This window comes from Trachypithecus francoisi, unplaced genomic scaffold (assembly GCF_009764315.1).
Source record: "Trachypithecus francoisi isolate TF-2019V2 unplaced genomic scaffold, Tfra_2.0 Lachesis_group10, whole genome shotgun sequence".
Lineage (NCBI taxonomy): Eukaryota > Metazoa > Chordata > Mammalia > Primates > Cercopithecidae > Trachypithecus > Trachypithecus francoisi.
In genome coordinates this window covers 93,672,333-93,697,281 of record NW_022681455.1, presented here as the reverse complement: position 1 = coordinate 93,697,281, position 24,949 = coordinate 93,672,333, and the positions used below count along the sequence as shown (strand labels likewise).

The 24,949-nt window shown below is 36.8% G+C and overlaps 2 protein-coding genes and 1 non-coding gene across 17 annotated transcripts in view; 1 reads left to right on the top strand and 2 right to left on the bottom strand.

The window, feature by feature from the left end:
• Nucleotides 1–24,949, top strand: part of LOC117087788 (golgin subfamily A member 6-like protein 1) — a 66,442-nt gene that overhangs the window by 26,434 nt on the left and 15,059 nt on the right. The window contains 1 exon segment of the mRNA XM_033218411.1: nt 9,536–9,644. Coding sequence (XP_033074302.1) covers nt 9,536–9,644 — 109 coding nt within the window.
• Nucleotides 5,932–6,034, bottom strand: LOC117088915. Its single transcript, XR_004439425.1, has one exon. It is a non-coding gene; the product is annotated as a small nucleolar RNA U13 (small nucleolar RNA).
• Nucleotides 10,297–24,949, bottom strand: part of CHD9 (chromodomain helicase DNA binding protein 9) — a 281,390-nt gene continuing 266,737 nt past the window's right edge. For 8 of the 15 annotated variants that reach the window (XM_033218386.1, XM_033218390.1, XM_033218393.1 and 5 more), the window contains 5 exons: nt 23,609–23,748; nt 22,769–22,990; nt 19,460–19,588; nt 16,189–16,293; nt 10,298–13,803 (listed from right to left, as the gene is read on the bottom strand). In XM_033218386.1, the coding sequence (XP_033074277.1) occupies nt 12,919–13,803; nt 16,189–16,293; nt 19,460–19,588; nt 22,769–22,990; nt 23,609–23,748 (1,481 nt within the window). In that variant the 3' untranslated portion in view covers nt 10,298–12,918. Of the gene's footprint in view, nt 13,804–16,188; nt 16,294–16,401; nt 16,661–19,459; nt 19,589–22,768; nt 22,991–23,608; nt 23,749–24,949 lie in introns of those variants that run through there. The other 7 variants (XM_033218384.1, XM_033218387.1, XM_033218385.1 and 4 more) reach the window with 5 other exon arrangements.

The window sequence follows — 24,949 nt, the reverse complement described above, 5'->3', positions numbered from 1 at the left end:
ATCTTGAATTAATTTTCATATAAGGAGTAAGGAAAGGATCCAGTTTCAGCTTTCTACTTATGGCTAGCCAATTTTCCAGCACCATTTATTAAATAGGGAATCCTTTCCCCATTTCTTGTTTCTCTCAGGTTTGTCAAAGATCAGATGGCTGTAGATGTGTGGTATTATTTCTGAGGACTCTGTTCTGTTCCACTGGTCTATATCTCTGTTGTGGTACCAGTACCATGCTGTTTTGGTTACTGTAGCCTTGTAGTATAGTTTGAAGTCAGGTAGCATGATGCCTCCAGCTTTGTTCTTATGACATAGGATTGTCTTGGCAATGCGGGCTCTTTTTTGGTTCCATATGAACTTTAAAGCCGTTTTTCCAATTCTGTGAAGAAACTCATTGGTAGCTTGATGGGGATGGCATTGAATCTATAAATTACCTTGGGCAGTATGGCCATTTTCACAATATTGATTCTTCCTATCCATGAGCATGGTATGTTCTTCCATTTGTTTGTGTCCTCTTTGATTTCACTGAGCAGTGGTTTGTAGTTCTCCTTGAAGAGGTCCTTTACATCCTTTGTAAGTTGGATTCCTAGGTATTTCATTCTCTTTGAAGCAATTGTGAATGGAAGTTCATTCCTGATTTGGCTCTCTGTTTGTCTGTTACTGGTGTATAAGAATGCTTGTGATTTTTGCACATTATTTTGTATCCTGAGACTTTGCTGAAGTTGCTTATCAGCTTAAGGAGATTTTGGGCTGAGACGATGGGGTTTTCTAAATATACAATCATGTCATCTGCAAACAGGGACAATTTGACTTCTTCTTTTCCTAACTGGATACCCTTGATTTCTTTCTCTTGCCTGATTGCCCTAGCCAGAACTTCCAACACTATGTTGAATAGGAGTGGTGAGAGAGGGCATCCCTGTCTTGTGCCAGTTTTCAAAGGGAATTTTTCCGGTTTTTGCCCATTCAGTATGATATTGGCTGTGGGTGTGTCATAAATAGCTTTTATCATTTTGAGGTACGTTCCATCAATACCGAATTTATTGAGTGTTTTTAGCATGAAGGGCTGTTGAATTTTGTCAAAGGCCTTTTCTGCATCTATTGAGATAATCATGTGGTTCTTGTTTTTGGTTCTGTTTATATGCTGGATTACGTTTATTGATTTGTGAATGCTGAACCAGCCTTGCATCCCAGGGATGAAGCCCACTTGATCATGGTGGATAAGCTTTTTGATGTGCTGCTGAATCCGGTTTGCCAGTATTTTATTGAGGATTTTTGCATCGATGTTCATCAGGGATATTGGTCTACAATTTTCTTTTTTTGTTGTGTCTCTGCCAGGCTTTCGTATCAGGATGATGTTGGCCTCATAAAATGAGTTAGGCTCTTTTTCAATTCATTGGAATAGTTTCAGAAGGAATGGTACCAGCTCCTCCTTGTACCTCTGGTAGAATTCAGCTATGAATCCATCTGGTCCTGGACTTTTTTTGGTTGGTCGGCTACTAATTATTGCCTCAATTTCAGAGCCTGCTATTGGTCTATTTAGGGATTCATCTTCTTCCTGGTTTAGTCTTGGAAGAGTGTAAGTGTCCAGGAAATTATCCATTTCTTCTAGATTTTCTAGTTTATTTGCGTAGAGGTGTTTATAGTATTCTCTGATGGTAGTTTGTATTTCTGTGGGGTCCGTGGTGATATCCCCTTTATCATTTTTTATTGCGTCTATTTGATTCTTCTCTCTTTTATTCTTTATTAGTCTTGCTAGCGGTCTGTTAATTTTGTTGATCTTTTCAAAAAACCAGCTCTTGGATTCATTGATTTTTTGGAGGGTTTTTTGTGTCTCTATCTCCTTCAGTTCTGCTCTGATCTTAGTTATTTCTTGCCTTCTGCTAGCTTTTGAATGTGTTTGCTCTTGCTTCTCCAGTTCTTTTCATTTTGATGTTAGAGTGTCAATTTTAGATCTTTCCAGCTTTCTCTTGTGGGCATTTAGTGCTATAAATTTCCCTCTATACACTGCTTTAAATATGTCCCAGAGATTCTGGTATGTTGTATCTTTGTTCTCATTGGTTTCAAAGAACATCTTTATTTCTGCCTTCATTTCGTTATGTACCCAGTAGTCATTCAGGAGCAGGTTGTTCAGTTTCCATGTAGTTGAGCGGTTTTGACTGAGTTTCTTAGTCCTGAGTTCTAGTTTGATTGCACTGTGGTCTGAGAGACAGTTTGTTATAATTTCTGTTCTTTTACATTTGCTAAGGAGTGCTTTACTTCCAATTAAATGGAAGTGGTCAATTTTGGAATAAGTGCGATGTGGTGCTGAGAAGAATGTATATTCTGTTGATTTGGGGTGGAGAGTTCTATAGATGTCTATTAGGTCCGCTTGGTGCAGAGATGAGTTCAATTCCTGGATATCTTTGTTAACTTTCTGTCTTGTTGATCTGTCTAATGTTGACAGTGGAGTGTTGAAGTCTCCCATTATTATTGTATGGGAGTCTAAGTCTCCTTGTAAGTCTCTAAGGACTTGCTTTATGAATTGGGGTGCTCCTGTATTGGGTGCATTTATATTTAGGATAGTTAGCTCTTCCTGTTGAATTGATCCCTTTACCATTATGTAATGGCCTTCTTTGTCTCTTTTGATCTTGATGGTTTAAAGTCTATTTTATCAGAGACTAGGATTGCAACCCCTGCTTTTTTTTGTTCTCCATTTGCTTGGTAGATCTTCCTCCATCCCTTTATTTTGAGCCTATGTATGTCTCTGCATGTGAGATGGGTCTCCTGAATACAGCAGACTGATGGGTCTTGACTCTTTATCCAGTTTGCCAGTCTGTGTCTTTTAACTGGACCATTTAGTCCACTAACATTTAAGGTTAATATTGTTATGTGTGAACTTGATCCTGCCATTATGATATTAACTGGTTATTTTGCTCGTTAGTTGATGCAGTTTCTTCCTAGCCTCGATGGTCTTTACATTTTGGCATGTTTTTGCAATGGCTGGTACCGGTTGTTCCTTTCCATGTTTAGGGCTTCCTTCAGGGTCTCTTGTAAGGCAGGCCTGGTGGTGACAAAATCTCTAAGCATTTGCTTATCTATAAAGGATTTTATTTCTCCTTCACTTATGAAACTTAGTTTGGCTGGATATGAAATTCTGGGTTTAAAATTCTTTTCTTTAAGAACGTTGAATATTGGCCCCCACTCTCTTCTGGCTTGTAGAGTTTCTGCCGAGAGGTCTGCTGTTAGTCTGATGGGCTTCCTTTGTGGGTAGCCTGACCTTTCTCTCTGGCTGCCCTTAAGATTTTTTCCTTCATTTCAACTTTGGTGAATCTGGCAATTATGTGTCTTGGAGTTGCTCTTCTGGAGGAGTATCTTTGTGGCGTCTCTGTATTCCTGAATTTGAATGTTGGCCTGCCCTACTAGGTTGGGGAAGTTCTCCTGGATGATATCCTGAAGAGTGTTTTCCAACTTGGTTCCATTTTCCCCCTCACTTTCAGGCACCCCAATCAGACGTAGATTTGGTCTTTTACATAATCCCATACTTCTTGTAGGCTTTGTTCATTTCTTTTTCTTCTTTTTTCTTTTGGTTTCTCTTCTTGCTTCATTTCATTCATTTGATCCTCAATCACTGATACTCTTTCTTCCAGTTGATCCAGTCGGTTATTGAAGCTTGTGGATTTGTCATGTATTTCTCGTGTCATGGTTTTCATCTCTTTCATTTCATTTATGACCTAGTCTGCATTAATTATTCTAGCTATAAATTCTTCCACTCTTTTTTCAAGATTTTTAGTTTCTTTGTGCTGGGTACGTAATTCCTCCTTTAGCTCTGAGAAGTTTGATGGACTGAAGCCTTCTTCTCTCATTTCATCAAAGTCATTCTCTGACCAGCTTTGATCCGTTGCTGGTGATGAGCTGTGCTCCTTTGCAGGGGGAGATGCGCTCTTATTTCTTGAATTTCCAGCTTTTCTGCCCTGCTTCTTCCCCATATTCGTGGTTTTATCTGCCTCTGGTCTTTGATGATGGTGACGTACTGATGGGGTTTGGTATAGGTGTTCTTCCTGTTTGATAGTTTTCCTTCTAATAGTCAGGACCCTCAGCTGTAGGTCTGTTGGAGAGATGCTTGAGGTCCACTCCAGACCCTGTTTGCCTGGGTATCAGCAGCAGAGGTTGCAGAAGATAGAATATTGCTGAACAGCGAGTGTACCTGTCTGATTCTTCCTTTGGAAGCTTCCTCTCAGGGGTGTACTCCACCCTGTGAGGTGTGGGGTGTCAGACTGCCCCTAGTGGGGGATGTCTCCCAGTTAGGCTACTCAGGGGTCAGGGACCCACTTGAGCAGGCAGTCTGTCTGTTCTCAGATCTCAGCCTCCGTGTTGGGAGATCCACTGCTCTCTTCAAAGCTGTCAGACAGAGTCGTTCACGTCTGCACAGGCCTCTGCCGCTTCCCCTTTGTTTTTTTAGCTGTGCCCTGTCCCCAGAGGTGGTCTACAGAGACAGGCAGGTTTCCTTGAGCTGCTGTGAGCTCCACCCAGTTTGAGCTTCCCAGCGGCTTTGTTTACCTACTTAAGCCTCAGCAATGGCGGGCGCCCCTCCCCCAGCCTCGCTGCTGCCCTTTCGGTTAGATCGCAGACTGCTGTGCTAGCAATGAGGGAGGCTCCGTGGCCGTGGGACCCTCCCGGCCAGATGTGGGTATATTCTCCTGGTGTGCCTGTTTCCTTAAAGCGCAGTATTGGGGTGGGAATTACCCGATTTTCCAGGTGTTGTATGTCTCAGTTCCCCTGGCTAGGAAAAGGGATTCCCTTCCCCCTTGCGCTTCCCAGGTGAGGCAATGCCTTGCCCTGCTTCAGCTCTCGCTGGTCGGGCTGCAGCAGCTGACCAGCACCAATTGTCCGGCACTCCCCAGTGAGATGACCCCAGTACCTCAGTTGAAAATGCAGAAATCACTGGTCTTCTGTGTCACTCGCACTGGGAGTTGGAGACTAGAGCTGTTCCTATTCGGCCATTTTGCTCCGCCCCCCCCCCCGCAGTAAGTTTTGAAATCAGGAAGTGTGACTACTGCAACTTTGTTCTTTTTAAAAAATTGTTTTGTCTATTTCTGACTCCCTTGTATTTCCATGTGAATTTTAGGATACAATGGTCAATTTCTGCAAAGAAGCCAGCTGGGAATACGATGGACATTTGTATATTGCTGTAATATTCAGCAACCTTGCTAAGTTTGTTTATTAGTTCTCTAGTAATAATGTTTTCTGTTTTTTTAGTACATTCCTTAAGATTTTCTATATACAAGATCATATCATCTGAAACAGAGATATTTTTACTTCCTTTTCCCATCTGCATGTCTTTTTTTCTTTTCCTTGCCTTATTGTCCTGGGCAGAACTTTCAAAATAATGTTGAATAAAGGTAGCAGGATTGAACATCTTTGTCTTGTTCTTGACTTAGGAGAAAATATTCAGTCTTTCACCATTAAGGATGGTATTTGTTGTGGGTTTTACATAGATGTCTTTTATCAGGTTTAGGAAATTGTCTTCTAATTCTAGTTGTTGAATTTTTTTTCTATTTTTTAATCATGAAATGGTACCAGATTTTGTGAATTATTTTTCTGCGTCTGTTGAGGTAATCATGTGTGTTTTCTATTCTATTAATATCACATTGATTAATTCTCATACATCGATCAACCTTGCATTTCTTGAATAAATCCAGCTTGGCTGTGATGTATAGTCCTTTTCACATGCTGCTGGATTCAGTTTGCCGGCATTTTGTTTGAGCCTATAGCCAAGGAATGTTGGACAGCAGTTGTTTTGCAATGTCTTTGTCTACTTTTGGTATCAGGGTAATATTCACCTCATAAAACAAGTAGGGGAGCACTTCCTGTTTCTTTTTTTTAGAGAAGTTTGTGAATAGGTGTTAACTTTTTCTCCAGTGAAGCCACAGATTTTCTTTATGGGAAGCTGCTTTTTTTTCATGTCAGATGGGTAATGCGCCCACGTGGTAACAAGGTTCAAGGGGTCACATCTCACATATATGTGTGAACACCCAATCATCATGCTCATAAACTACAAAAGGTTCAAGGGAAGCTTGCTTTTAATTAGTAATTAAATCTCTTTACTTACTGTAATTCTATTCAGACTTTGTCTTTCTTTTTGACTTAGTTTCAGTAGCGTCTTTCTAGGAATTTGTTCATTTCATCTAGGTTAGCTAATCTGTTGGCATTCACTTGTTCATAATATTCCCTCATGATCCTTTATGTTCCTGTAAGGTCAGTAGGAATGTCTCTTCTTTCATTTTTGATTCAAGTAATTTGAGTCTTTTCTTATTGTTGATCAGTCTCAAGTTTTGTTACTTTGTTGATTACCTTAGTCCATTTTCTGTTACTATACAAAATACCACAGAATGGTTAATTTATAACAAAAGAAATTTATGTCTTGTAGGTGTGGAGGCCGGGAAGTTTAAGAGCATCACACTGGCATCTGATCAGGGTCTTCTTGTTGCTTCATAACATGGCAAGAGGGCAAGAACATGTCAGCTATGTCAGCTTAGGTCTCTCTAGTCTTATAAACCCCTCAGTCCTATCATGGGGGCCCCATCCTGATGACCTTATCTAATCCTAATTACTTTCCAAAGGCCTCACCTCCAATCGACATATGAATTTGAGGAACACAGTCAAACCATAGCATTGATTTTTTCAAAAATGATCAACTTTTGTTATTATTTTCTCTATTGTTTTTCTATTCTCTGTTTAATTACTGTTCAAATCTTTATTGTTTCCTTACTTTGGCTTGTTTTGTGTTTAGATTGATCTTCTTTTTGTAGTTTCTTAAGGTGGAAAGTCAGGTTGATTTGAGACTTTTTTCCTTAACATAGATTTCCCACTGTGCACTGCTTTGGTTGCATCTCATGTTTTGCAATGTTGTTTTAATTCTTCTCAAGATGTTTTCTAATTTCCACTGAGATTTCTTCTTTGACCCATTTGTTATTCAAGAGTATATTGTTTAATTTCCACATAATTGTGAATTTCTAAGCTTCATTATTGAATTCTAATTTTATTCTATTGTGCTTGGAAAACATACTTTGTACGATTCAACCTTTTACATTTCAGATTTGTTTTATGGTCTTTCATATGGTCCATCCTAAAAAATGTTCCTATTGTGCTTTAGAAAAATGTCTATTCCTTTATTGTTAAGTGGAATGCTTAATAGATGTCTTTTAGGTTTAGGTGGTTTACAGTGTTGTTCAAGTCTTCTGTTTTCTTGTTGACCCTTTGCCTAGTTGCTCTATCCATTATTGAAAGTTACATTATCCATTATATAAAGGATATATTGAAGTCTCCAACTATTCTTGTTTTATTGTATATTTCTTCTTTCAACTGTGTTAGTTTTTGCTTCATGAACTGTGCAGCTTTGTTGTTAGGTGCATATATGTTTATAATTGTGATATTTTCCTGGTAGATTGGCCTTTTCTATCATTATAAAATGTTTATTTCTAGCAATTTTCTTTTGTTTTAAAGTCTATTTATCTGGTATAATAAAGTCAGTTTTCTTATTTCTACTGTTTGCATAATATGCAAAACAGGAAAAAAATGCCTGTGATATATCATGCATATATATGATATACATGAGCTGAATAATTCATAATGTATATTTAAATTAATTATAAATGCAGGCATCCTACATATCCTGTTCGCTTTGCTGTTGAGGTATAAAATAGAACAATATCACTGGTTCTAAGACTCAAACACAACTATTTCCAGCCTAAATATTTAATGAAAGAGTCATAAATATATGCAAATATTTAACTACAAACACCTTATTAATAGCCCCAAACTGAAATATTATATATCTAAATGTTTAATAATTGGGTATTAAATTATAATACATAATCTATATATTAGAATATTAGAAAGCTCTTAATGTTGTGGAAGAGTCTTTAATGACATGGAAAGATAGTCATGATATTGTCAATGAAAAAAGTAGGTTACAAATAGTATGTATGGTATAACTCCATTGTTATTAAAATATATATTATGTATATGCAAAGAAAAATTACCCAAAGGTTAATGATTATCTCTGCATTTCAGCATTATGGGGGTTTTACTTTGTGCTTCCCCTCTCCCTTTGGATTTTTTATAATATGCATGTCTTTTTTTTAGCTAAGAAAAAAGAACAATAAGTTAATTTTAAAGATCAAAATGTAATTTATGCCTATTAATTTGGCAAAGATTATTTAAAAAGACAATACACAGCATTGGTAAAGATTCGGGAGTAAGTGAGCATGCAAAAAAAGTATGCTTCTAATGTTACTATAAATAGCTACTAGTAGCTTCATTATAAAACGTGGCAACATAAGCTGAAATCCTTAAAAACAGAGAAGTATTTTCAGTTCTAGGAATTAAGCAAATTATTTAGGGATGGATGCAAACATGTCTACATAAACCCAAATGTCCATTTTAAAGTAATGATTAAATAAATTACATCTGTATGATTCAATACTATGTATTAAAAATTACATTGCAGGATTCTTATTTGACATAGATCAGTATACTAAGGGCAGTGCACCAAGTTTTTTTTTCTTCTTTTTCAAAGCCTACAGCAGGTAGAAATTATGTAGCATGAAACATTGAGTTAATATGAAAAGCTATCAGTTTCCTAGGGCTGCCCTGACAAATTACCACAAACTAGGTGACTTAAAACAACCAAAATTTATTCTTACAGTTCAGGTTAGAAACCCCAAATCAAGGTGTTGGCAAGGTTGGTTCTTTCTGGAAGCTATGAAGGAGAATGCTTCTTACCTCTCTCCTAGCTTCTGGTGGTTGCTGGCAATCCTTGGTGTTCCCTAGTTGTAGGAACATCCCTCTGGTCTCCTTTATCACAAAGCTGCCTTCCCAGTGTTTCTGAGTATCTTCTGCTCTTCTTCTAAGGACACTAGTCATTGGATTTACGGCCCACCCTAATCCTGCATGACTACAACTAATTACATTTGCCAAGACCCGATTTCCAAAGTAAGGCCACATTCTCAGGTTCTAGGTTGACATTAGTTTCTGAATGACACTACTCAACCCACTACCTGTAAATTACATAGATATACAGAAGATTGAGTATATTACTGACAAGGTTTATCTCTGGGTAGTTTTAGTTTATGGATGATTTAAATATTTTTGTGCTTTTCTGAATTTTAAAATAAATAGCTTATGTAGAGATTAAATTCTAAGTTTATTGTATAAAGTGAATATTATGTGTAGTCAAAAATCATACTTGGCTGGGTGTGGTGGCTCATACCTGTAATCCCAGCACTTTGGGAGGCCGAGATGGGTGGACTGCTTGAGCCCAGGAGTTTGAGATCAGCCTGGGGAACATGGCAAAACCCCATCTCTACAAAAAATAGAAAAATTAGCTGGCTATGGTGATGCATGCTGTATTCTCAGCTACTCAGGAGGCCGAGGTGGGAGGATTGCTTGAGCCCAACAGGTCAAGGATGCAGTGGGCTGTGATCGCACCACTGCACTCCACCCTAGGTGAGGCAGAGCAAGACCTTATCTTTAAAAAAAAAATTCACTCTTTTCTCTCATATAGCTCACAAAACAACAGAATACATCATTTTATACATTGTACATCTCTTCTCAAAAACGTCCAACATAGGCAATTCTTCCTCCAACACTGGAACAGACTACTGTTTCTCTGGGTGAGTACTAGATGAAGCAGTTGGTTTGTGTTTATATGTTATGTTGTACAAAAATGAAGACAAGGTTTTCTAAACATGAAAGTGTAGTTGAATGTGTTCAGGTTAAATGAGTATGAGATTCCACTGTTTTAATTTTGTAAATAAGAGGAAAAACTATTTTCTTTAATGTTTACAAAGAACACTACCAACAATGGCAATGAGTTAGGAAACACTCTTAAGACTAAGGGAAAAAAATAATTATTGATTTCCAAAATGGACTTCTTTAAAGAGGTGAGGTATATCTCTGAGTATTTCTGAATTTTTTAAAAGTCCAAAAACTTAAGAAAATAATACTTAATGTTCAGCATGAGGTTGAGATTGGGCTGCAAAATTGGGGTTTAATAATTTGAATGCCCAAGAAGCAGCTTTTTCTTTTTTCGCAACCACCAATATCAACAATGAACAATATTAATAAAATTAAATCAAAATGAAAAATTGACAGCATTTAAAATACTGTGGATAAAATTATAGCCAATTTTTGTTTTAAAAATTCTTCCAAGGTATATTTTCCTTTTAAAGATTTACAACTATGGTGTCTTTTGTAACTGGAATAAGATAAATTCTATATAAAATTCAATTTTAAAAAGTATTCTCATGTACAGAGGCTGACATCATGGGTAGTCAAAGAATATGTTTAATAAAAAATAATTAAACTTCCATTTGCTCTATAGAACATCATAGAAAGTAATTTAATAAATTACAAATGACTTTTTAAGACGTTTGCTCAACTACAGAAAGCAAATTTAGACTACACAAAACACAACTGGTAAATATTGCAAATGTCCAAAAGAAAGATTGGACTAAGACTTGAATCATAAAACCGAAACAAGGTCTATAAATACAAGGCAATAACAGCTATAATTCCTTTAGTAACTACCAACACATACTTGGATATCCTTTCAACTGCAACTTTAGTATTATGTAATTCTACTGATTTTTTTTTTCCTTATAACCCTTAACTTTACACAACCATATTTGCATGTGTTTTCTTAGCTGATAGCTGGACAACTTTTCCCCAATGAATATTAAATAGAAGTGTCTTGAAACCTAAGAGAATGTTTAAAGTTATGTTAGACTTAATGCTTTGAAAACTGTAATTGCCTTATTACATAGAAAGAGAATCACTAGGATGTTAACCAAATTTATTTGACCATAATTAGGAAAATACTTTCTCTCATAAATTTGATATAAATTAGATTTTAGTGACAAGATCTAGAGTTTTTTTTTTTCCTTTTTTTTTTTTTTTAAATTGGGGAAAGGAAGGAATAAAGATCATGTGGGTAGAATTAGAGGGAGGAAGGGAAATGTGGTTGGTGTTGAAATACTCCACCGGCAAACTAAGTTAACTGTGTTTGAAAAACTTTGGCTATCTCATAGGTGTATTCTAGTTAAACAAAAGTGCAATACTGCAAAGGGAAGATACTAAATATGTAATATATCATTTTCATGATGAAGAATTACTACCCACTTCTCCTGGATGGGCATTATAGAGACTATTGCTAAGACATTGCATAAAGGACTATCAATTCAAAGTACTATTTTGGGAAAATACAAAATCAATACAATCCCAATGGAACTTATATAATTTTGTAAATACATATAACACTGTCTCTCTAATAAGGGGTTATTTTACATACAGAAACATAATTTACTGGTAAAGGTCTTGGAAAACCTGATACAATTGCTTAACTCATGACAAAGCAACAGTTCTATCAAAACATACTGAAAGTATTTTTTCTGCAGGAGAGAACTGGGATATTTTTTCCCCCTAAATTTATGCCCTTGCAGACTTTACCACTAACTTACTTGAGTACCAGAAAAATGCTAACATATATCTCTCCTTAGAATGTCAATATTTTTATGTCCAATTCAGTACTAATTGTTTTAAATATGTATGATATATGAAGGTGAACCTGGACCTCTACCTTGTCAGAATAATAGCAGCTTTAGTAGGAGAAATTGTATCACAAATCAAATATCAGACAAATTTTACATGGTAAAGGATTCTACGAAATTGAACAGAAGCCTTGGGCTTCACTTTTGTGGTTTGTAGGTATAACTTGTACATCTTTTTGAGATTATTCAAAGTGCATTTTCAAAATGGGCAACTCAGTATATTTAATATAAACTGATAACCCAACACTGATTCTGGGCAACATTTAGTCTGCTTACACCTAGAAACTCAAAATGAATTTAGACTATCTGCATATTACTTTACCACTATTATCTGTTAATTCTGGAATATTTCCATGACATAAAACACAAATAGAAATCTACACAAAGAAAGCAAACAAACAATTTCTTTTACATGAAGTATGCTGTGTTGAAAGTTCTTTTCAGTGGCATTTCATGAGTTTGCCTTTTCTGAACCCTGGAAACAGACATTACTCATCTGAGACATGATTATTTCTAATAGGAGGCCAAACTTTGAAAAGTTAAAACTAAGTATGTCTATAGGGTGCCAAAGTCACATGACACATGATTATTTTATGACTTAATTTTACTGATATCTGAATTAAGCTCAGCAAAAAGCAAGTCATATTTCTTGCCAGATTAACATGATATATAGGATGTGTTTAAAAAACCCCTGAAAACAAGTATAGAATTAGAAACGAATGTAAACTTCCTAAACTAACTCAGCTGAGGTAACAGGTAGCCAGTTAAATTGGCTGATTGGGAAACTTATTTCTTCTTTAAAACATACTTGTACCTGAATTGGAAACATCAGCAGTGCATCACAACACTAGAGCATTTTCATGTAATTAAAGCAATGGATGGTGATGTAGATTCTACAGCTTTCATGACATTCATTAGCTGCCCAAATTATTGCTGAGTTTTGATCTGTAAATTATAGGTGTCAAGGAGGCTGTAAAACTATATTCAAATTAAATCAGTAATATGCATAAAGTATTCTGTGTTCACTGCAAATATATTAAATATACAACTCTTATTGAGCATAATTTTCATAAAATTAACCCCCAACAAAATTATAATGCCTTTTGTTGTAATTTTACACCTTTATGTATTTGATAGTACATACGAGTTCAGAAACTTATGAATCTTAAGAAATATTACATGCAAAACGTCTCTGAAAGCAGTTTGCACTTCTAAACAAATAACTGAAATGTTCGGTCAGTAAGTTATTGATGCACTCAACACTCGGGTATTTACAATTAACTATTAAAGAAAAAATCCAAAATCAGTTCATTCATATTTTAAGTGCAGAGTCTGGGAATCAGTCTTCATTACTAGAATCTGAATCCTCAGATGACGATGATGTACTATCAGATCCAGATGAAGCATCAGCTTTCTCTGAACCCTCATCTGTGCTGTTTTCATTGAGAGGACTTGGTTCAGTTCCTCCTTTGTCTTCCTGATCTTTAATTCTGGAATCTTCTTCCTTTACTTCTACAGACTTAGACGAGCCTAAGTCACTATTTTTGTTTTTGTTTTGTACATCAAAAGTATTGGACTGGGACAAAGTTGGAATATGAAGATTAAGGCCTGGAGTGAGAAGCATCCCTGGATAAAGTATATTAGATAGTAATAGTGGGTTAAGAGCTAATGGGTTGGCAGCTGCAGCTGTAGTTAATGCAGCAGTAGAGGACGTGGAAGGAGAACTTGACACAGAGTTTTCTCCACCATTCTCTGAACTTTGGCTCTCTGTCCTTTCTTTTTTTCCTTCTGACTCCTTAGAGTCACTTCCCTTTTTGTCTTCTGTCCCAGATTCCGTAGGCTTTGTCAGGAGTCCTCCCATGCCCAATAGATTTGGTAATCCAGCCATTCCTGACAGCAGCATGGGGAACATAGCAGCCATGTTTTTAGCTTCTCCTCCAGAAGAAAGGCCAGTAGGCATTCCCATCAACCCTGCAGTTACTTGGAGTGACTGCAAGTTTTGTAGGTTTTGTTGTAAGGCCTGAAGAGTTGTGAGATCCACACCTGGAAGTAATCCATTGGCTAACAAAGGATTGCCTGAAACACTGGTGGCAGATGCAGCAGCTGCTGCTGCTGCTGTGGCCTTTGCAATTCCACTTTTAGGCCGTCTCCCCCGCCTGCTTACTTCCTCTCTCACCACGGGACCAGTGAGAATACGTTCATACATGCTTTCTGGAAGAAATCCCTGGAAGAAATATATATTCATTAATAATCCCTACATGAGAATAAAGAGCTATTAGCTTATCATACAAATAACCATGAAAAATAGGCAATTTTTTGTAAATTTATTCTGTACTGATATTAAGTAATCATTAATAGCAATAACCTAATTTTATATAAGTGGTAGCTTCAAACAGCTCTTCCACTTTTCATTTTATCACAGAATAAGTGAGTAAAGAGGTCTTTAGCCTTCCTCCATCCTGTAAAACATAAGATTGTAGTATAATTCTAGAAAATATAAGGTTCAAAAAAATTGTTTCATGGGTACTTCCATAACCCTTACATGTTTCACATCATCACTTGTTCTAGAAGACCAAAGAAGTGGCTCCCTTCTAACTGGAAAGAACAATAAAGAAGGAATAGAGGAAGTGAAAGGTTAAAGTAAGATGCTTCATATGAATTATTTTGCTGCCACTTTGGGAATAAAGGAGATAGAGCCATGCTCAAAAGGATACTCAAAGGGGGTAAGAGCACCTGCAGTAGCACTTGCAGATTGGGAACCATAAAGTCCAGGACAACAGAGAACAATCTATGCTACTTTCATGTAATTCTCCCATGATTTTCTGGGTCCCAGAACTCTCAGAAGTTTTAGGAGTTCAGAATCCCTGAACCAGCACTATCTAATAGAAATATAATGTAAGCCATATAGGTAACTTAAAATTTTATAGGAGCCACATTTAAAATATGTAAAACAGAAATAGGTGACATTAATTTTAGTAACACAGTCTATTTAATAGAACATAATCCAAATATTGTCACTTCAATATGTAATCTATAAAAATTGAGATACTTTACATTCTTTTTTTCCAACAAAGTCTTCAAAATCCAAAACCACTGTGTATTTTACAGTTAATGTTAATTCACATTTCAAGTGCTCAACAGCCACATGTGCCTATTTGTGGCTACTGAGGGGCTACTGTTTGTGACAATGCAGTTCTAGATAGTGGTTTAAGACAAGACTCATTCGCCTATTTAATTTTGTTTTGAAATGAATCAACTTATTTTTTCTCTTTACAAAGGCATCAGGGTTCACTGCAGAAAACACAACAAAAAATTAAAAAAAAGAAATCATCCATCAACTCATCATTCAGAGATAACCATGGCTAACATTTCAGTATGTGTTCTATTTTTTCCTTGTGCAATTATACACATTCTATAATTCCCCCCACCTCCCTTTCTGAAACAAAAAAAGTAGAATCACATCGAACTTAGTTTTATAGCCTGCCCTTTCCATTTGGAGACCTGTAAGAATAATATCTATTAATTATTGACCATTAGCATATGTGTAGGCTTTACTATCCCAAGAGCTTAAATACTACTGCTTTTAATATACTGTGAACTTTTACTCCTTTTAGATGTTCTTCTAAGATCTAATTTTATTTATTTATTTATTTATTATTTATTTATTTTTGAGATGGAGTCTTGCCTCTGTTGCCCAAGCTGGAATGCAGTGGTGCGATATTGGCTCACTGCAACCTCTGCCTCCTGGGTTCAAGTGATTGTCCTGCCTTAGCCTCAGCTGGGACTACAGGTGCACAACACCATGCCTGGCTAATTTTTGTACTTTTAGTAGAGACAGGGTTTCTCTGTGTTGGCCAGCTGGTCTTGAACTCCTGACCTCAGGTGATCCACCCACCTCGGCCTCCCAAAGTGCTGGAATTACAGGGGTGAGCCACTGCACTAGGCCTAAGATATAATTTTTAAAATAGTTGCCTAGGCTGGGAATGGTGGCTCAGGCCTGTAATCCTAGCACTGTGGGAGGCTGAGGTGGGTGGATCACTTGAGGCCAGGGGTTCAAGACCAGCCTGGCCAACATGGCGAAATATCATCTCTACTAAAAATACAAAAATTAGCCAGGTGTGTTGGTGGCAGCTGTTGTCCCAGTTACTTGGGAGGCTGAGGCATAAGAATCACTTGAACCCAGGAGGCAAAGGTTGAAGTGAGCCAAGATTGCACCACTGCACTCCAGCCTGGGCAACAGAGAGAGATCCTGTCTTAAAAAAAAAAAAAGAAAAAAAAATTGCACAGTTTTCCAGAATCTTAATGAACTATTAGTTTATTTTCAATTATCCTTACATATTTGCTCATATATTTGATTACTCTTTGTGGTATCATTCAAATGGTATCTTAGAGGTTAATGTAAAAACAAATCATTATTTATTGATTCTCTGTTCTAACCTGAGAAGCATCTGAGAAATTTGCAACATGTACTGCAAAATAAAAATTGAGAACTGAAAAAATGCTGTCACAAGTTCATGGAATATTTTATTAATTATAATTAATCTAAGATATAATTGAATGGCACCTAATTTGAAAATAATGTATAAGTTAGTATTCATAAAATACTCACAGATTGCTTAACAACATCTCCCCATTCAGGAGCTACTCCATATTCTGAATTTTCTTTTAGGAATCTACATAAATCTTTCAAAGGGGGAGCAAATGCACCTCCAACCTGCAAATTAGAAACAGATTGTTAAATACTAAAACACTATTACACAGAAAACTCTTGCTTGCTTTTATTCTATGCTCTACAGAGTTTATTTCCTTAAAATACATATTTTTTGAACCACCTTAGTTAATCTTTATGATTATATTAAAAAGGGCCACCATGACCCATATGGACTACTGATGTAATATATAAACATGTGATAATGTAAATTTTAAATATTTTAAGTAGAGTAACTAGAATAGTAAAATGAATAACTACCATGCTAGACAGGCAGTATAGCCTAGTTAAAAGTACACCCTCTAGAGTTAGACTTACCAGCTATGTGAACTTGAGCAAATCAGTAAATTTCTTTCAGCCTCAATTTTCTGATCTGTAAAATGGGGATAACAATAATACTTCCCTCATAGGGTTTTATAAAGATAAAATGAGACAATTCAAGTGCCTTAGCATAATGCCTGTCACATAATAAATATAAGTTATTATATGCCAAGTATTGTGCTAAGTACTTTAAATGTATAATTTATTTTAGTTCTCACTACCTCCTTTGGAGATAGTATTATTTCTGTTTTTCAAACGAAGGAACTGAGCCTCAGAGAATTTATATAACTTGCCTAAAGTTAGCTAGTACATGTTAGAGCCAGGATACAATCCTAGGTCTCAGAAACCAATACTGTTATCGATTATATATACTGACACCCTAAAAGTATAAAATTATACATATCTTTCATATGTGAAGTATGATATAATTAACCAATCATAAGTAAATAATTTGGAAAAAATGTAATATGACACTGAGACAAAATAGTATTCTGAAATTTAAATTAAAAACATTACATTTGGAGAAATGATTTTTACCTACCAATTTAATGTCCCTTTAGAGACTAAAGACATTTCTTGAATAATTTCTTCTTCTATACCACTTTGAATGATTAAATACTATATCTTGATAGGATACAGACAGGGTTTAATATGATCAGTTATGTTACCTATAAGTATTTTTTTGTTTTTTGAGACAGCGTCTCACTCTGTCGCTCAGGCTGGAGTGCAGTGGCACGTACTTGGCTCACTGCAACCTCCACCTTTCAAGTTCAAGCAATTCTCCTGCCTCAGCCTCCTGAGTAGCTGGGATTATAGGTGCTCACCACCATGCCTGGCTAATTTTTGTATTTTTAGTAGAGATGGGGGTTTCACCATGTTGAACCAGGCTGGTCTTCAACTCCTGACCTCAGGTGATCCACCCACCCTTGCCTCCCAAAGTGCTGTCATTATAGGCCCGAGCACTGCACCCGACATAAGTATTCTTATACGGTATTTATTTCTTCTTCTTTTTTTTTAAAGAGACTCACTCACTTTTTTTTTAAGGTCTCACTCTGTTGCCCAGGCTGGAATGCAGTGGCGTGATCATAGTTCACTGCAGCCATGAGCTCCTGGGCTCAAACAATCATCCCTCCTGAGCTTCCTGAGTAGCTGGGACTACAGGTGTGTACCACCACACCCCTGGCTCCTTATATTTATTTATATATTTAAATAAGTACATTTAAGGAAATAAGTATATTTACTTAGTCTCTGTAATTCTGTTGTCTTCTCTTTTTTATTATCTCCTTCATTAAGCTTCTACTGAAAATGGAGGCCCTCTTGGGGGTTTATGGGGATTTAGCAGGTAGATTCTTTTCCTTAATAACTCATCAATCCTTAAGCCTGTACCCGAGAGACTCAAGACAATTAGGAACTCTACAAATTAAGGAACATGAACAAACCTCTCATGAAATTATAACAATTAAAAATAAAATTTAGAATGTTTGATATCAAACCTAACAAGTAAAAATTCAAATTGTTTCATTTCCTTAAAATTGGCTAAGACAAACTCATTCATAATATTTAGCAATGTGAATTTTTGGTATAAGATGAAGTAGAAGGATTTGTAACAAAATCTACACAAGCACAAAATTAAGTAAAATGCTACTGAAATGTCACCTTGTTCTTTCCTTAAGACATGTATGCCAAACTTTAAAATACTAACAAAAGCTGAATACGCTGTCTCTACGAAATTGTGGGAAAAATTAACATTAACTTTAAAGAGTTGGTGTACTCAACAATATTAAAACAACTGTTATTTTAAAATAGTTTTCTTCTAATTCCAATATTTCTTACAAGAAATTCAAGTGTTTTTGGGTATTTTTATCCTAACAGTGAGTGCATTTAACAGACAGTAAATCACAACCAGATCTATGTAAGGTAATTTAGTGTATGAGAAAAATAACGCAATGAGAAATGTGATGTTCTTACACTGACACCATTTTTTCTTTCCTATTTATTTTGTTGCTTGCTCATCGGAATTAAAAAAGTGTGTCAAAGCTATACATATACAAAACAGTGTCACAAGTTTCTATTGTTTATTTTGTGAGGTAAAAGAGAAACATATTAATCCAAACATAAAACAAGAAATCTATGTAAGTCTATTTCTGAAAAATCTCCACTCTATCATTCATCATCCAGTAAAAGAAGATAAGCCACAAAGGTGGCATTAGTCTACAAGGTACCTTTAGGATATTCTGTTTTCATCAATCAGAAATTATGTAATATGCTGATTTTGATAGAAAAAGACATGTTAAGGTCATCTGACAGAAAACTGCAGTGATAAATAAATAAATGTATGACGGCTATGTGAATGGTGTCTTCTTAGATGAGAATTTCTCAACTTTACAGTACAGACATTGTGAATTGGTATTGTGGGGGTTGTCCTATGTACTGTAGGAGGTTTAGCAGCTTCTCTGGCTTCTACCCACTAGATACCAGTAGTATCCTCTCCTTGTGGTTACCAAAGATGTCTCCAGACACTGCCAAATATTCCTTGAGAGGTGAAACTACCCCTGGTGAGAATGACTGCTTTTGATGTAGTACCCTTGTATGAGTGTAAAACTATATGCAATGGCACTGCTTAGGCATAGATGTGTTAAATGACTTGCTTATTTCATGTAATAGCTTAGCTAATGAAGTGAGCTTTGAAATTAGACTGCATAAAATTATACTGCATGTCTTCCCTCAGAATCTGAGATTCAACTCATTTCCAGGTCTATTAGAAAACACTACTGAATAATGAAATAGTGTTCTGGAGATCTCTTAAATATTGAAATCAATAAAAAAGATTAAGAAAAAAACATTAAAATACCTTTCTAGCATTTCTTCTGTTAATCAGTTGAACACGTTCTTCTCCAGTGAGACTATTCACATCTAGTTTATTGGGGTTTCTGCAACGGTGTCTTTTTTGTTTGGGCCTTCCCTCATGAAGCTGCATTCTCTAAAATATATAGATAAAGACGTATCTTTAAAGTCTTTAACTGTGCAAAACAATTCAAAATATTAAAATGAGCTGATCCAAGAAATTTAATAGCATTTACCTTTTGGTTATTTACATTTTTAAAATATCTAAACTTTTTATTTATTTTATTTTATTTTTGAGACAGGGTCTTGCTCTGTTGCCCAGGCTGGAGAATAGTGGTGTGATCCCAGCTCACTGCAGCCTTGACATCCCAGGCTCAAGTGATCCTCACACCTCAGTCTCTCAAGTCGCTGGGACCACAGGTGTGTGCCACCATGCGTGGCTAATGTTTTTTATTTTTTGTAGAGATGAAAGTTTTGCCACGTTGCCCAGGCTGATCTTGAACTCCTGGGCTCAAGCTATCCTCCTGTCCTGGACTCCCAAAGTGCTGGGATTACAGATGTGAGCCACCGGGCCTGGCCAAACATTATTTTAACAAAAAGTATCACATCAATCTTTTCTTCAAATTATACGTTAAAAAAGTTAAGCCCGGGCAATATGGCGAGACCCTGTCTCTACAAAAAATCAAAAAATTAGCTGGCCATGGTGGTGTATGCCTATAGTTCCAAGTATTTGTGTGGGCTGAGATTGGGAGGACTGCTTGGGCATGGGAGGTTAAGGCTTCAGTGAGCCATGAATGTGCCACTGCACTCCAGCCTGGGCACAAAGTGAGGCCCTGTCTCAAAACAAAAACAAACAAAAACCCAACAACTCATATCTAGCAATAAAAATAAAAACTCATCCCATCAAACCATGCTACTTCTCTATATAACTATTAACAAAACAGGGCTTAATGTTTGCAGGTATTTCCAGCCAATTAAAAATATTTTCAGGAAACCGACGCTCAAATTCTTCAGCTTAGCATACCAGTCCCATCATGGCCTAAACCTATTCAATTCACCTCTTCTGTTCATTGTTCATTTACTATTACCCTACTCACTCCTCCACATACTCTGGAATATTAAACTAATCACTGTTTTATGAATATGCCTTACAGTCATATCCTCTTTTCTTTTCTTTTTTTTTTTTTTTTGAGATGGAGTTTTGCTCTTGGCTCATGGCAAACTCTGCCTCCCGGTTCAAGAGATTCTCCTGCCTCAGCCTCTTGAGCAGCTGGACTACAGGCACCCGCCACCATGCCCAGCTGTTTTGTGTATTTTTAGTAGAGATGGGGTACCATGTTGGCCAGTTGGTCTTGAACTCCTGACTTCAGGTGATCTGCCTGCCTCGGCCTCGCAAAGTGCTAGGATTACAGGCGTGAGCCACCACACCTGGCCATCTTCTTAATAATTCTATATTCCTAGAACATCCTCCTCTTGTGTTAACCTCGTCAATGCCTACTTACTCTTTTTTCATCCACCAGACGAATATCAGCTCTATTTTCTTTATCTTTCTTCAGAAACTACTCTGCCTAGGCAGAGTTAATTTTTCTTACATCTGTTCCCATGAGACTTTATACATACCTTTATTATAGTATACTCTCCACCATGTTGTAATTATTTAGCTACAGAAATATTACAACAGAATGTGAGATCCAAGAAATCATTAATGTAAGGTGATTTTTACATAGGAAAATGCTTTTCCTTGGGAAAGCCAACAAATTACATCTTATAATCTTTAGAGGAAGAAATGCTGCCCTTAAGAATATGTTTTCAAAATCTTTACAATAAAGTAATATAAAATATTATGATAAAATATTTGCAGGTAAAATGATGAATGGATATACAAAGTTAAAAAGTTAATAAAGGCCCTTTTGCAGTGATAAAGAGAAAGGTGTGGGAATTCTTCAGAGTCTAGAGTATAGGTATAAGGGCAAAGATTTTATATTGTTTACTGCTATATCCTCAATCTTTTAAAATAGTAAGTAGTACATTCTAATCACTCAATAAAAAATTGTTAACTGAATAAATAAATGAATGTTATCTTCAACATGTTAAGAAGTTACAGTGTTCAACTCAGGATTCCCATTATTTTTAGAATTGCAATATTTAGCCAGGTGTGGTGGCTCACACCTGTAATCTCAACACTTTGTGAGGTTGAGGTGGGAGGATTGCTTGAGCCAGGAGTTTGAGACCAGCCTGAGCAAGATAGTGAGAGCCTGTCTGTATAAAATAAAAACTGAAAAAATTAACGATGTGGTGGCCTGTGACCAGGCTGTTCTCAAACTCCTGAACTCAAGTGATTTGCCCATTTCGGCCTCCCAAAGTGCGAGGATTACAGCCATGAGCCACCATGCCCAGCCTCATCTTTGATTAACATAAACTCACTGTGCATCTGGAGAGGCATAGAAGATATACTCATAGCTTGAAGAAGAGCTTAAGAGGAGTAGTTTGGAGTCTGGATTTAAGAGTTTGTTTGCTGAGTGGACTTGGACAATTTACTTAAAACTTTAGTGTCTTAATTTCATTTAAAAAACAGTTACAGGCTGGGTGCAGTGGTTCATGCCTTTATTCCTAGCACTTTGGGAGGCTGAGGCAGGTGGATTGCTTGAGGCCAGGAGTTCGAGACCAGCCTGGCCAACATGGTGAAACCATGTCTCTATGAAAAATACAAAAGTTAGTTGGGCATGGTGGTGTGCTGGGCATGTGGTCCCAGCTACTCAGGAGACTGAGGTGGGAGAATCGCTTGCATCTGGGAGGCAGAGGTTGAAGTGAGCCGAGATAATGTCACTGTACTCCAGCCTAGGTGACAATGCGAGACTCTCTCAAAAAAACAAAAAACAGTTATAACAATGCCACATAATCAAGTTATTGTGTTAAATGAGGTAATGCATGTTGTGTGCATAAGTATGTCAGCATAACTGCAGGTACATAGTTAAGTTTCAATACACGTTTACTATAATCATTATTATTTTAAAATAAACTGCTCGAGAAAGGATTGGAAGTTTTGTACCTTAGCAACCTTCACTGGGTTTAACATGGTTCTCTATATTGGAAGTAATTTTTATTATTAAATACTCATTGAATGCAGAACAGAAAAATGGAAAATAACATTGTATTGTATCATGGGAAGGATGGTAATTATTTTTTCCTGCTAATTCTCCTAGGTCTTAGGCAGAGCACATATTTAGCATAAGTGGATGAGAATTTATGCTTCATCATGATAGATCTGACAATTCATAGCAATAAAATATAACAAGAGTTTTAAGGTGTCACCTACAGGAATAAAAGCTCCCAAATCTTCCACATAACCTGGGTGCTCCTTAAGCCATTTTTCCAAATCCTTTCTCTTTGGTGCATCATCTCCTGCAAGTCTTGTTCCATCTTTAAGATTAATAACTGGAACTGGACTTTCTGTATCAGGAATTCCTTGAGGCTGAGTGTAGGATAGTGCTGGATTTATCCCTGTGGAGATCTGTGAGGAGGTTAAGCCTAAAGAAACCTGTAAAAAAACACCAAATGGAATCTTTATTTCCATACTTTATCATTCTAATACTGATTCAATAAAGTAATTATTTTTGAAGAGAAAAAATAAGTTGTTGCTAAAAATTCTGCTAAATCTTTTAAACTTAAAATTTTTATCACTCTTGGACAGTGCTAAGATTCTAAGATATCATCTAAAACTATATGGCATACTTCTAATTTTCTTTCTTTCTTTTTTGTTTTTTTGAGATGGAGTCTCGCTCTGTCGCCCAGGCTGGAGTGCAGTGGCCGGATCTCAGCTCACTGCAAGCTCCGTCTCCCGGGTTTACGCCATTCTTCTGCCTCAGCCTCCCGAGTAGCTGGGACTACAGGCGCCGCCACCTCGCCCGGCTAATTTTTTGTATTTTTTAGTAGAGACGGGGTTTCACCGTGTTAGCCAGGATGGTCTTGATCTCCTGACCTCGTGATCCGCCCGTCCCGGCCTCCCAAAGTGCTGGGATTACAGGCTTGAGCCACCGCGCCCAGCCCTAATTTTCTTATTAATAGTCTATAAAACATTCACAAAACAATAATATATATATTTACTAGGACTGAATTTTGAACCCAAGGATCAGTTTTCAAGTACTGCTTTACTTACATGATTAGGTGGTTTACTTCTGTTAAAAAAGAAGATGTCAACACCTTCTACATTCTTCCTCCTTCCTCGCCTTTTTTTGACTATAGGCTGGTTGTCTAATATCACACCATTGGCACCAAGGGTTGGTTGAATGGAAGTACCTAATTGAATTAAAAATGCAAAATGGTGATACAAATTTAGTTCTTAAACAAATTGAAAGTAATCCCTTTCCTAAATATATGTAAGTGTTCTTATTTTATACATCTTTAATGTAGAAACTTTTGGACTAAAAATATCATCCCCACTTCTCATTTAAAAACCTGAAGAATTACAACCTAGGCCTCTTTCAATTTTTGACCGGTCTTCTCTATTTTTTTCCCCGATATTTACACATCTTCTCTTCCTTCCTTGGAGAAGGAAGCATGCCTTTTTCCTAGGATAACATTTTCCTAAGATAACATTTCCCCTTTCTTTGAACCCATTAGTTCCTATAATTTCAAAAGCTTTTTTTAAAAAATCATTTGTCTCTGCTTTTTGTGCCAAATATCTTTTTCTACATCACTTTTTTTTTTTTCTTGAGACAGAGTCTCGCTGTGTCGCCCAGGCTGGAGTGCAGTGGCATGATCTCGGCTCACTGCAAGCTCCGCCTCCCGGGTTCACGCCATTCTTCTGCCTCAGCCTCCCAAGTGAGCCACTGTACCCAGCCAGATTTTTCTAAACTTAAAAATATGGCCTAACTCAAACAAACAAATGTTAAACTTTTGGCCGGGCATAGTGTCTCACGCCTGTAATCCCAGCACCTTGGAAGACCGAGGTGGGTGGATCACCTGAGGTCAGGAGTTCAAGACCAGCTTGGCCAACACGGCAAAACCATGTCTCTACTAAAAATACAAAAATCAGCTGGGCGTGGTGGCGGGCACCTGTAATACAAGCTACTTGGGAGGCTGAGGCACAATAATCACTTGAATCCAGGAGGCGGAGGTTGCTGTGAGCTGAGATCACGCCACTGCACTCCAGCCTGGGCAACAGAATGAGACTCTGTCTCAGAAAAAAAAACACTGTCTATTTTATAACGTTAAAACTTTTAAAAGACTGATCTCTCTTGGGCTTCTTTTTTTCATGAGTAAATAGTTCTTCGATTTCCCATAGTCCATTCCTGCCCCAACCTACTTAAAGTATTTTCTTTAAGATATAAGTAACTTTTTAGTCACCAAATTAAACTGACTTCTCTCATTTCAGTAGGCACTCAACAAAAATGTCTGTAAGGGGTATGAATGAAACAGTTCTGTGCATTCATCAATTTTTCTAATAGATATTTTATTAAGTAGCTATGTACTAGGCAGTATGATGGTTTGAAGATGA